The 13,007-nt window shown below is 40.1% G+C and overlaps 1 protein-coding gene across 2 annotated transcripts in view; it reads left to right on the plus strand.

The window, feature by feature from the left end:
* Positions 1-178: 178 nt before the first annotated feature.
* PLGRKT (plasminogen receptor with a C-terminal lysine) overlaps positions 179-13,007 on the plus strand; it is a 31,752-nt gene continuing 18,923 nt past the window's right edge. Inside the window, exons 1-2 of one of the 2 annotated variants that reach the window (XM_049796052.1) lie at positions 179-268; positions 519-605. In XM_049796052.1, the coding sequence (XP_049652009.1) occupies positions 525-605 (81 nt within the window). In that variant the 5' untranslated portion in view covers positions 179-268; positions 519-524. Of the gene's footprint in view, positions 269-479; positions 606-13,007 lie in introns of those variants that run through there. The other variant, XM_049796051.1, reaches the window with a different exon arrangement.

Below are 13,007 nucleotides of genomic sequence, written 5' to 3' on the forward strand. Positions count from 1 at the left end.
CTCTCCCGCCCTCACGAGGCCGCGGAGCGCGGGGGGCGGCGCGGGGGGAGGGGGGGGGGGGGGCGGGCGGCAGCCCGGGCGGGGCGAGGCGAAGGGCGGCAGGGGCGGCCGGGCAGCCCGGCGCTGGCCCTTTAAACTCCGCCCGCCTCTGCCGGCGCCAGCCAATCGCCGGCCGCAGACAGCGCGGGCGGGGAGGCCGGTGACCTGCCGCGGAGCCGGCCGCAGCTGTAGCCCCCCTGCCCGTGGCCGATCGGCGCCTTTCCCGGAGGTGAGGCGAGGCGAAGCGAGGCCAGGCCAGGCCAGGCCCGGCGTGGCCCGCCGGGCGCCGATGGGTGGCCCGCCCAGCTGAGGCGGGCGCCGAGGGCTCGCGGGAGCAGTCGGTCCCCCGCCGGCGGCCCGCCCCGGGGCAGGCTCCTCCCGCGGGCGGGCGAGGAGGGCGAGGGCGAGGCTGAGGAGAGCCGCCCGCGTTTCCCGCCGCGCTTGCCGCCTCAACCTGCTTCGTCTCTTCTGCGCTACAGGGCACGATGGGGTTCGTTTTCTCCAAGTCCGTGAATGACAGCCTGGAAGCTCAGCAGGAGTTTATGGTCATGAACTCACGGCTTCAGGTAACGCATACGCCGGCGGCGGTGTGGAGGAAGGTCACCCGCGGCCCGCTGTCTGCACAGAGCTGGGCTTGCGGCTTCGCCCGCTGCGGTTTGCTCCCCTCCCAGGGTTAAAGGTGCACCGCTGGCACGCTCCGCCACGCCCGGCGTGGTCATCGAACGCAGCAGGTTCAGATGTGTAAGGAAGGCACCTGTTCTCTGGATCAAACCGCTTCCTCCGATGTCCGTGTTAACAAGTTGTAGAGGTGCAAACCATCCTTATGGCAGCCAGACCCTAAAATTGCAGTTTTGGTAACTTACCTTGAACAGTCCCCTGAAGCACAGCTGGGCTACTCCATTCTTAAGCAACATGTACACGGAAGCATGGATACCCTTCTCCTAAAATATATGAGTTAAAAATGTTTCGACATTTCTGCTATACACAGAATACACAGTTGTCTGCTTTCAAACAACTCTTTCTTTAGGTTCAGTTAGGTAACTGCAGTTACTCCACGTTACTAGAAAGGTGTGACACAGCTGTTCGTTGTTCTAGAAACCTCAAACTAAATAGGATGTAGGGGATTTTTTTTATTCCCTCTCATAATAAAATAGCAGCAGAGAAAGAGAAGGAAAACCAGTTGGACTAAGGTTCAGAAAGTTGTGCTGAACAGAGCTTACAGGTGTAGCACTAGTTACAGCTTTCTGATTTGTTATTAGGTATCTTGTGATCTGCAACATGTTTATATACTAAATGCTAGAGTGCAATCCGAAGGTCGTGGCTGGAGTTTGTGCCTTTAGTTTTGCATTTAGATTGAATACGGGTGAATTTATAATGTTTAGTGATGGATGAACTTCCAATTTATTAAGTTGCCAGTAGGTGGTGTATTCTAGTTTTCAAAGCAGCGTGCAGATAGATTTTGTAGGATCACATGTAAACTGAACTCTGAAGGTGACCCTGGAAACGCGGCTATGAAAGAGAAAGATAACGTAAGGAAGGATGGTATAATAAAATACTGGCTATCTCTTAACTGTTTAAAGAAAATCAACTTTTTTCAATGTTTGTAAACATAATTTTCTGTCTGTGCTGGGTTATATGTTTCTCAGATGCAATCATGTCTTGTGTACGAACAATTTATTTATTTTTTTTTCCCCATGCAGAGGGGCTCTTCTCTCCCCACACGTTTTTGGAAATCCAAATGACGGGAAGGTTTTCAGCTTGAGAGAATGATGATGAAATTAGAGTGGAGGCTTGCTTCATGATCTGCTTCTCTGCTGTGTAGAATGAAAGACAGTGGAGGAAACAGCGTGAATTCAGGCTAGAATTTATAGGGTGCTGTGGGCTTTGAATGGCAACCAGCCTTTGGCCTCCTGACCCCAGATGCCTAACTACTCTAGTTCTAGCCCAAATGCTCAGGCTAACATAAAAACTGAACTTCTCTGAGGACAGTTACAAAAAAGCCCTTTCAAGGTATTTTTTTTCAAGATGTACGAAATTTTTGTAAGTTGCTCTTTAGGAAATCTCCCTGTGTTGTATTTCTTTGTTATGACAACAGTAATAGTCAACATGGTAGATTTCTTTCTAACACTACAAATGCCTGATTATATCTGATTTGTACTACATTTGCAGACATACCAACTATGTTAGAAAACCTGCATCTTTTAAAAATGCATAAAGGGGGCAGTTATGTTGTGTGCAAAAGATGCAGTGGGGGCAAGGGGAGGACTAAATTTTGTGTCATAAGGGGGTGGAAGAAAATAGGTCTACTCCAAGCTTAGGAAGAGTGTAGGGAAGGGGGAAAGACTGTCAGTTTTCTTTTCCATATGTGAGTAAAACCTGTGATGTGTCTGGAGTCTAGTGTTGGACAAACTACTTTCAGGCGATTTGTGGAAAATAGTATAGCCTGATTTATTTGCTTTTAGACAGAAATTGTAACTAGAAGTACCTGGAGAAGTTAGGTCATGCTAGGACTGGAATGAAATAGCTTAACTTAAAGCATTAGATATTCTTATATGGTGAAATACTGGGATTTGGATGCTGAGTTTTCCCATCTTCCTCTGAAAACCATCACATTTATTGATAAGATAGATGTTTCCACTTCAAGCAATATGATGTATTTGCTATGAGAGATTAAAAAATACTGATTTGTTTTAAATGTAAATCTAGCCCAAAACAACATGTGATTGAAACCTCTTGGAGCTTTTCCTAGCTTCTGAATGTACTTTGGAGTGCCCCATGATTACAATGTTGAGGGAATAGGGTACTGTTGTTACTCCAAGCCAATTGGTGTGGATCAAGAAGTTTGTCCTAGAATGCCCTCCCTGCTAGCACCGATGGTGTGACACTGCTCAGAAATGAAGTCTTTGGGCTGACCTGGAACAAAACCTCGCAGGTGTTGGTGACACAGTCAGAATCTGTGAAGGCTTCTCCTATTCCTTGGAGATGAGGAGGAGTCATAAAGCTACCATAAACTGTTTGGAAGAGGATTATTGTGCTACCAGTTTCCATGACAGAACACTTTCTTTTTGCCCCCCCCCCCCCCCCCTTTTTTTTTTTTTTTAAAGCCAGAAACATAGGTATATGCTCTCCTCTGCATGGAGAGAAGATACAAAGCTGTTCAGTCATTGACTTATCCTCTGTGGAGGATTATAGGTTGGAAGGAGACAGTTGCAAGAATAGAAAGGTGAGTAACATGTCAGAAGTTACTAAAGTCCCCTCCAAATCCCAAGCCTTGGTGCATGCTAAAGCTCAGTCAGTTTTATAGGTGCTCTGATGTGTGCTGGACACCTAGACCAGCTCAACTACTTCATAATAAGAGAATGTTAAAAGGCGTTGTAAAGTTGTGTGCATATGTTTTTTCTTTATACCCTTCTTGGGATAACTCTGAAAAGAAGGGGTTGTGGCCTTTTGTATCTTAATGTTTTTTGGAAGAATAATAAAAACCCATCTGTCAGTTTGCCTTGATGTTGAAGGACTTGCCAGTTGTTTGTATTGTCTTGGTATGGCTCCAGAATGAAATACCAGACTGTACCAAATGGAAAGTGTTTATGGTAGTTTGTTGAGGCTTCATTTTTATCATGAGCCGGCTACTTGAAGTGTAACTTGCAAAATTCTTTCCAAACAGTGCATCAGATCTACAGCTCAAGCCCAGCATATGGCCTTGCTAAGAGCTTTTAGTGTGGCTGAATGGGTAAGAGAAAGTTGCAGGTCTCGGAGCATTTATAGCAGATTATTTATTTATCATAAGCTATGTGGGTGCTCTTAACACAATTAAAAGCAGGAATTTAATGTATTTCTCTTGTTTAAGTGCTATGGTCTGTACCCATTGTTGTGGTTAGGCTTTTATTCCTTGCTGGTTTTTTCAACAACCCAAATGTTCACCTTGAAAAAGCTATTTCAATAACTATTTACTAAGAAAGCCTTTTTAAGATGTAGAAGGCAATCTGGAAGAAAATACAAAAAAAATTTTGAAACTGGCATCTAAGAATGCAGCAATATTTGTGGCTGATCGTTCATTCTTCAGTATGGATTAGAACACTTGAAATGTAACTTAGTCTGTTTGATATTTCTAGGCAGTGACATTCCTTGACCAACAGGTGGGTCTTTTCATAGGAAAACTTTATTGTGATGAAACAGGCTTAAGTATGATAATATAAGTACATTGTCTTCAAATCATTTAAAAAAATATTAAAACAACCTTGAGTACTCTATATGTAGTGTTATTTAGCGTGATAAGCAAAATCATGGTAGATGATCATGGCACAGTACAAATTAAAATTTTAAATTTAATTAAATTTAATTTCTTACGTTAATGAATTTGATTCTAGGACTACATAGAGCAAAGCTTACTAAATTAACCTTATGCCACAGAAGAATATTTCTGTGCTGATGTGTAAAAGACATTCTAAGTGCAACTTAAAAGACTTTTACTTTAGGGTATAGACATAAAAATGCCTAAGCTCTCAATGAAATTTTTGCCAAGCTTTCTCATGCAGTAGAGGAATCAAAAATGCTTTATTTTGTCTTTCTGTAATTTTTCTTTTGCTTTGAATGGAACCCCACCAAGTCAGTACTATGCAACTCCCTCCCCACCACCCCTATCCCCCTACCCCCAGTTCGATTTTACTTCATGCGCTGCTGTTATTTTTATAGAGGTGATACTGCTTTTGGCTCTAAAAAGCTGCTTTTCCTTGCTTTGCTTGGGAAACTCTACACAAGGGAAACCAAGTACTCGAACTACACAAAAGGTAACCCTTCAGAGGAGGAGGCTGAGATTTTGTTTTATCAGGGGGGTTTAGGGTTCTTTTTCCAGTGGTATTATGAGAGTTGAATGACGTGAAGATGTCTTGATGTGTGTGGGACTAATACTGCATAATAAACAGTGTTTTCTAGTCTGTGAAAAAAAAATATTAAAGTCCGTGTAGCATTTGAAATCCTTGGTAGCTGTTTTCAATTATATCTCAATGTATAAGGTGTTTTCTTACTTAATGGGAAGAAATTTTTCATTGGAACTCCACAAATAATTGGTGGTACACTAGTCCTTTAATGACTAGCCCTTTTACTCTTTCACATATTAGCTTGCAACATCATTAATAATTACATCTGAATTAATGACTAGTTTATAGTTTTGTAATATCACTCTTTTTTTTAACATGAGATGGCCACAATGGGGAGGCAGTATCTGACTGATTTGTTTGTGATATCTTTATGTATAACAATCATACCTAAGGCATTAAGCACTCTCTCGATGTTGTCTAGCTCTTGAAGTTTTCATCCAGATACTGTTGTTGGCAAACTGTACCAAAAAGCAATAAGGAGAAAGAGGAACACTGCTTTTGGTCAGAGAATGGAAGAGAAAAATCTGTTGTATAAGCAACTGCCTAGTGAAGTGAATGAGGGCAGGTGAGCTCAAAAAGCAAGAATTGTGTAGCTGGAGTTTAAGCCATATGGAAAAGATTAATTTCTAGCTTTGTTGAATTGCTAAATGTGATACTGATCAGGTTCTAAACAATTAACTTCTTTCTCCAATAATTCAGAGCAGAAGGAATTCTATAAACTATCACAAAGCATTTTTACTCCATTAACAAAAAAAAAAATAAACAACAACCAAACCCCCAACAAACCAGAAAATCAAAAAACTCTGTTTTCTCTAAACAAAACAATAAATCAAATTTCCCCCACCCTAAAGATTTTTCCTAGTATAGCAGCACAATAGGAGCATTTTGCTGCCATGGCAGATGTTAAGTAAACAGGTCTAGAACATATCTGGTCCTTGCAGAAGCTTTTATGAGTGACAATGTTCTGGAGTTTCTGCAGAGTTGATGGTTGTGGAGAAAGGAGACCTGTACATGCACAAGTACACATGTGCACAGCCTGAGGAAAAAGCAGGAAGAGCAAGAACTGTTTCTGGTCACAAAACTGCAAAATCATGGGAATAACTGAGATGTAGTAGGGTAGCAGGGCAGTTCATGCAACTGGAAATCTGTAATGGACAGATACAAGCTCTTCAGGAAAGACAGGTAGGGAAGACAAGGAGAAGGGCTGCCTGTGATGTGATGGAGTAGCTTGTGGATTAAGGTCAGAGGAGAGGCCGCCACAGTGGCATTGTGCTGCAGACCGCTGATCAGGATGACAAAGTACATGAAGCCTTTAAACAACTGAAGAAAGCTTCTGGATTACTGACTCTGGTTCTCATACGACTTCAGTCTCCCTAACATCTGCTGGAACAGCCATAAAGCAGGACATAAGCAATTGAGTACGTTTCTGGAAAATGTGAAGGATAACTGTTTGATAACAGGTAGGTGCTGGATGGGCCCTCCAGGGCTCATGTGCAGCTGGATTTTTTACTCACAAATAGGGAAGAACTGATCTGGGGATGTAATATCAAAGGCAGTCCTGGTTGTGGTGGCGAGATCAGGGTCCTGAGGGGGCTGAGGAAGGCGGGTAGCACAGTGCAGACTCTGGACACTGGGAGAGCAGGTTTTGTCTTACTCAGGAAGCTAGTAGGTGAGATGCTATAGGAGGCAGCTCTGGAGGATAAAGGAGTTCAGGAAAGCTGACATGTTTAAGGACAACCTCTTCCTAGTGGCCCTGGCAATACAGAGCTCCTGGCGACAATACAGGTTGGGGATTGACAACTGGGGAGCCACTCTGTAGAGATGGAGGGGACACTGGAAGACAGCAACCAGAGCATAAGTCAGCAGTGTACCCTGGCAGCAAAGAGAGTCAAAAGGATCAGCAAGGAGGGCTTTATAAACAGTAGTGCAGCCAGTAGTTTGAGGAAAATGACTTGCCTTCTGTTCAGTGCTTTTGTTAAATGCATTTAAATACTGCATCCAGTTTTTAGTTTTTGCCTCCCCCCCGCCTCCCCCCCCCCCCCCCCTTCCCTTAATACAAGAAAAATGTAGATGAAAAGGAGCAAGTTTAGCAGCTGACCCATCAAGGTGGTCAAGGGCTGGAGCACTTCTTGAGAGGAGGCCAAGCAAGCTGGACTTAGCCTGGAGAGGGCTGCCTCTGGAGTGCAGGATCCAACAGCAGCCCCCGAGCAACTGGGCAGAGGTTATCAAGAAAGCAGAGCCAGGGTGTTCCCGGTAGTAGATTGCAGAAGGGTGAGAGATAGTGAGCATACATTGAAACAGGATCTGGGGAGCAGTTCAGACTGAATATGAGGAGAAACCTTTTCCCCCATAAGGACAATCCAGCAATGGAACAGAGGTCCAGTGAAGCTGTGCAACCTCCATCCTTGAGGGGTTTCAAGGCCTGACTGGATAAAGCCCTCAGCAACCTTGTCCAATCACATAGTTGACCTTGTTCTGAGCAGGGCGTGCTGAGGTCCTGTCCAACCTGAGCTATTCTATGATGCGCTGACCACCATGGAAGCAGGCACAGACTGTGGCCCACTGTATTTTGTGGATCCTGTGAGGCAGGATCTCCTCACATCCGCTTCTTCCCAGACTGAGAATGATGACAAGTTACTGCTTGACGTCTGCATTCCTGTTGAGCACCACATGCACAGCAGCACTCTGTAGAAACAAGATGTGACTTGGTCTAACTTCTAACTGACAGTTTTCAGTCACATACTTTAGGTATGTGTAAGCGATACTGATACAGAAGTAACATCACAAGGAAGGAAATTCAGAACTAAAGCCTCAGTGTGCCCTGCATGTCAGATTGCAAAAATTAAGCAAAAACCTGGTTAAACAAAAATCACAGCTAAGTTTCCCCAGCACTGCTTAATATTACATATCTAGCAGTAGCACATACATAAATCAGTCAAAATCAGCAATTCCAGTAAAAAGCTATATCCATTATTTAAGCAAAACTTGTTATAAAAGTCTTGCTTTAAGACTACAGCAGGTTGGCTCTGCCAGACTTTCGGGGCAGATTGGACTGGTAAGAGTGGGAGACTGGAGGACTGGAATTCTTGAAAAATACAAGTTTTAGGAGAAAGTAATACAGCAGGAGCCAAAAATCAGTGAGTGCTGGAAGGGAGACTAGTTGGTGCTTAAGGCGTATCATAATTTCTGTGGCTAACAGATTTTTGTTGTTGTTTTGGGATAGCCGTTCAGAGTGACTTGGAGTTTTGTTTGGTTGAGTTTGGGGTTTTTGTTTGTTTGGGGTTTTTTTCCCAGCAAGAGAATTCCTTATCAGACAAGAGGATAATCTTCTCTGTGAGAAAGCATAATTGCATTCAGGAGTCAGAGATATTCCTCCAAATTAATCTTTGATGGGAGCCACATAACATTTGAGAAAATAAACAGGCTAGGAAAATAATATACTTCTGACAAATCTTGTATTTACCCATAATAAAAATGTTTGATTATAACCTCCTGTCTGCAATATGAATCTCTGGATAGTCTCACTCCCCTTCTGCCATCGCTGCTCTCTCCCTATTTTATTATATCAGGCTGTAAAGTGCATTCTTCTCCCCAGGTAATATTGGATAGCCAGGAAACAGCCATAGATCTGCTTTCATAGCAGTTATATAGACTTGCTCCCTGTATGCTCCCTGTGTGGGCATGGGAGAGGTTCCATACTCCTTGGTGAAAAAAATGCCAATATCAAGAAAAGCTGGAATAGTAAGGTGTTGATTTTCCTATTTTGACAATTTATTGCAATAACATCTTATTTTCCATGCCATCCTCTCCTTCTTTTTCAAATCTTTTCCCCTTTTGGGGTCCCCAGTGTCATATAGGCTCATTTTGAGCCATGAGAAGACTACATTATCCTATTTTAATGAGGGCCAGCCAATGGTATTGAAGCTCCTCTGCAGTTCTGTACCTAATTGGATACGTTTATGCTCTTTTTTTTTTTTCCTCCCCTCCCTTCTCCTTTGGTGGTGTTTTGGTTTTTTTCCTTCTTTGTCGTAACAGCTCCTTTTGAAGTTTTGGCAGTGATGCAAAATAATAAGGGAAATAAAAACTAGTGGCATTTTCTTCCCAGTTAGCAAAAATTGTTAAGTTGAATAGTTGGGCAGATAGTATAAAACATTGCTAGGGTAACTCGTCTCCCACTGCAATAACAAATACTCTGACTTTTTGAAGATGAAAAAGAATATAACAGTTTCTTCTGTAAGTGAAATATTCTTTTGGACACAGCAGTAGAAATGCCAAAAACATATTTGACTCTTGCAGATTCTGTACCTGTAGAAATAACTTTATTAATCCAAATTATAAATCACAGGATTTCTACTTCTGAACATGACTCTTAAGTGTTCTCTGCTTTCATCTGTTCTTCAGCTGTTGCCTATGGAGAAAGATGTATGAATTTTGAACTGTATGTATGAGCTATGGCACATGCATTCATGGTTCAGCTTGTAGTGAAACTGCTGTTTCCATGTCTGCAAATGGCTTGAACGCTCTCAATCTCATAAGAATATGCTTTGAAACATTATTTCTTCATAACATTAATGTGTAAACATTAATTTCATTAGACTGTAATTTGATGTTATAAAAGATGTGTGACAAAAATATTTTTATTTGGAAAAACTATCAAAACCTCAGTGAAAGCATAGATAAATGCAGCTTAATATCATATTTTTTTCTTTCCTCTAAACTATCAGCACTTGGTTAGAGCCAAAACATAGCATGATTGCATTACTTTTCTGCCAGGGTTGTATTGCCTTAAGAGGTTTGCACTGAATGGCAATCAATGCAAGGAATGAGGCAGTTTTCTCTTCATGTTCAATAATTTATTCTTAAATCTGAAATGAAAGTATAGAAGTACCCCATAGCAAGCTTCTTGATAGACCATGTCTTATGATCAAATTATAGCAGATTTTCTTTTGAATTAAAGTAATAGTAAAAAAATAAAGTCAGACCTATTCTAAGTAATGGAAAAGAACCAGAACATTTCAATTTATATCCAGACACTCGGCAGTTTCTCAAAATAAAATCTGGCCATAATTCAATGAAATGTTGTTTGTGTAAAATTTTAGATTGGAGGATTGCTTTAGTATTCTGATTGTCCTGATGAATTGGAAAATGCCTGAAATAATAGGCTTTGGCATAATAGATAACCGAATAAATACCAGTTCAGAGCATTATATCCAAGAAGCAAAAGTTAAATAGATTAACAGAGTATCAGTCATTAGACTTCAGGAGCTTAAAAAAGACGTAGTTTGTATATATTTGTGCATAAATATCAGTGTATTTGAAATATATTTATATACTGATATATAAGCTGAGTCAACAGCACAGATTCTTGTAAAAAGCAAATGTAATTGTGGATTTATTAACCAGGGGATAAAATTACTCAATTTGCACTGATGGTGACTTTGCTAGGAAAAAGATTTTGATACTTCTTTTAATGAGCAGACAAGCTGTCAAAAGTTCAGAGGATGGTAGTAAGAATAATTAAAGTATTAGAACCTACAATGAAAGGGTGAAAAAATTTGTCTGATGCTATAAACACATCTGTTATGAATTTTAAGTTTGTGTGTGTTGGTGGTGTTTTTTTTAATTCACTCAATTTTCTTATATGTCCTTCTAGAGATATTGAGTCTTTTCCATTGCAAAGGCAAGCAAGCATGAATTGGGATAAGTATTAGGAGACTTTGAGTGCTTAACTGTCATTACATGGGTTACTAAGAAAGGCAGTGAAATCCGTCATTGGGGGTCTTGATCAGTTAAATAAACGTCTATTTCAGCTCCCTGCTTTTGAGCTAACTTTAAGAGACCTCTGAATATGCTTTCTAGCCTTATCCTCATGACTATGCACACACAGAAGCTGAAGTACCTGAGCAGAATGCAGGTCCATTTAACCAAAGGCTGGCTAATGTGTAACGACTCTTTCTTTCAGATTTATTTTGCATTTAATGCTGTTTCTTCCTTAGCAACATCTCTTTTCCAACCTTACCATTTCTAACCAGCTCAAACACATAAGTAAATGTGATAATTTTTTTTTAAATACAGAAAATACCTGTTTTTCAGAGTTAACACTGATTTCTGTGTGAATGCTATTACATTATATTGTGTTATGAGTGAGATTTTTATCTAGCTAAGATTGCAAGATGTTGTAACTTCAATTATACAGCTGTTTGTTATTGGTTTTTGGTCTTCACTCAGTGTCTTTTTGAAAATGTACACAACAATCTTAAGGTTTATATATGCCCAGTAAGAAATAAGTTTAAACCTTTCAACAGGAGTTTTAAATTTGTTTCTTATTGGGAAGTATTTGATAATCTAGTTATCCTCCCAATGGTTTCTGAAGTTCTTACTTCTTAAGAAACAGAAATTTCTGCAGTAACATGTGTGACAGGATATAGTGAAAGAGACAGCTGAAGCATTTTGAACACTTGTTCGAGTGAAAAACAAAATTACCCATTTGGCATAGAAAAAATACAAGCAGTATTTGTACCTGCATAGTTAAGAAGATACATTTTTTCCATACAAATATATACACCTTCCTTAAGTTATTGTTTTTGTGACATTTGAATTGAATATTGGATTCTACTGTCCTTAGGACTTATTAATACATAACACTTTGCTGAACTTCCTTTACTACTGCAGATACTGAGAATTTTGTGAGGGAGAGTTGAGGAAAACCTGACTTACTTATTAGGCAGCTCAATAATCTCTGCCTTCCTCTCCCCAGCTAGTTTTAAATTGGGAAAGAATTTGTATTTTAATTTTTTGTGGTTTTTAAAATGAGGTTTTATATGCATATTTTTTATTTCAGTTAAATTAAAAATGTATTAAGAATGTAAAGATGCTATTACAAGATAGGTAAGTAAGAGTTTCATGGGGAAACTAGAGCCACATTTTGTTTTAGTAATTCAACTTAAAGACAAATGCAAAATGTTAATGAAAACCAGAGGGGAAGAAAAAACTTCTGAAAAAGGGAAATATTAATGTCTATTCCATGTGTAGTAGAGTAAGAGTACTCCATCTTAGACAGGTAAGACAAATTGACCTAACAAGCCTATCATTTTTTCTTGGTAGGGACCTGTATCTTTTACAAGTTCCTGTCCTTATTCTAGGATGCTTTTTGAGTAATGAGCTAAAAGTAGGAATGGAAAAGACAGTATAAGATAGTATAAGTAAGGGCAAGGGGAGATGCTCTGTTTTATTTGAAGATGAAGTATATTTGCAAATAGTGTTGTGGGATTCTGTTGGGGTTTTTCTTACTAAATTCAACTAGCCCATTAGTCAACATACTATTGATGATTTATCTGTTGATCATAAGAAAGGCTTTGAAAGGCATAAGAGTGCTATGTTTTGACTCTTGGCAGGAAAAAGAATGGCTAATGTTAAAATGTCAATGAGTTTCTGAACAATAAAACATCTTTTCATGCCTTATCACTTTCATTGATCAAAAAAGAAAGAGAACTGATACATGCTTCTGCATAGGCTGCTTTCTGTAGAGTCCTTCCTGTCCCTATAATAAACCTTTGTGTGATGACATTCTTTCCATCGACAGATTTGCCAACTTATCTTTGTTAGTAAAAGATCAGCCACCTCTAGCATGATACCTGAAAAGTTTAATTTTTCCTAACATCTTAGACACTGAGTAATTTTCTGCAGGGTTTTGTAAGTCCCTAACCTTTTCCTCTCTAAAGTTTTCACTGAGAATTAGTCAAAAGGATTTTTTTTTAAGTTCTATTACAATGAAAACACTTGTTTCCTATCTTCCATGTGAAGTAAAATGTAAGCAAGCTTTCCCTTTCCTGACTACTACCATCCTTTTCCCTTTGGGATGGGAAATAGCTAGATTTGTTCTCTATTGACAAGATACTAGTAGTGCTTATGGCATCTCTAATGCATTTGTCTTGAAGCATTGGAAAAATTATTTTGCCCCTTAGGTGATCAGGGCTTAATTCAGGAAATAAATGCTCTCTGGTAACAATTCTATATCCTTATTAGTTTGCGTGCATCAAATGGAACAGAACAAGATGAATGATAGCTGTACTGAGGAAGATTAGAACAATC

Source organism: Accipiter gentilis, chromosome Z (assembly GCF_929443795.1).
Source record: "Accipiter gentilis chromosome Z, bAccGen1.1, whole genome shotgun sequence".
Classification (NCBI taxonomy): domain Eukaryota; kingdom Metazoa; phylum Chordata; class Aves; order Accipitriformes; family Accipitridae; genus Astur; species Astur gentilis.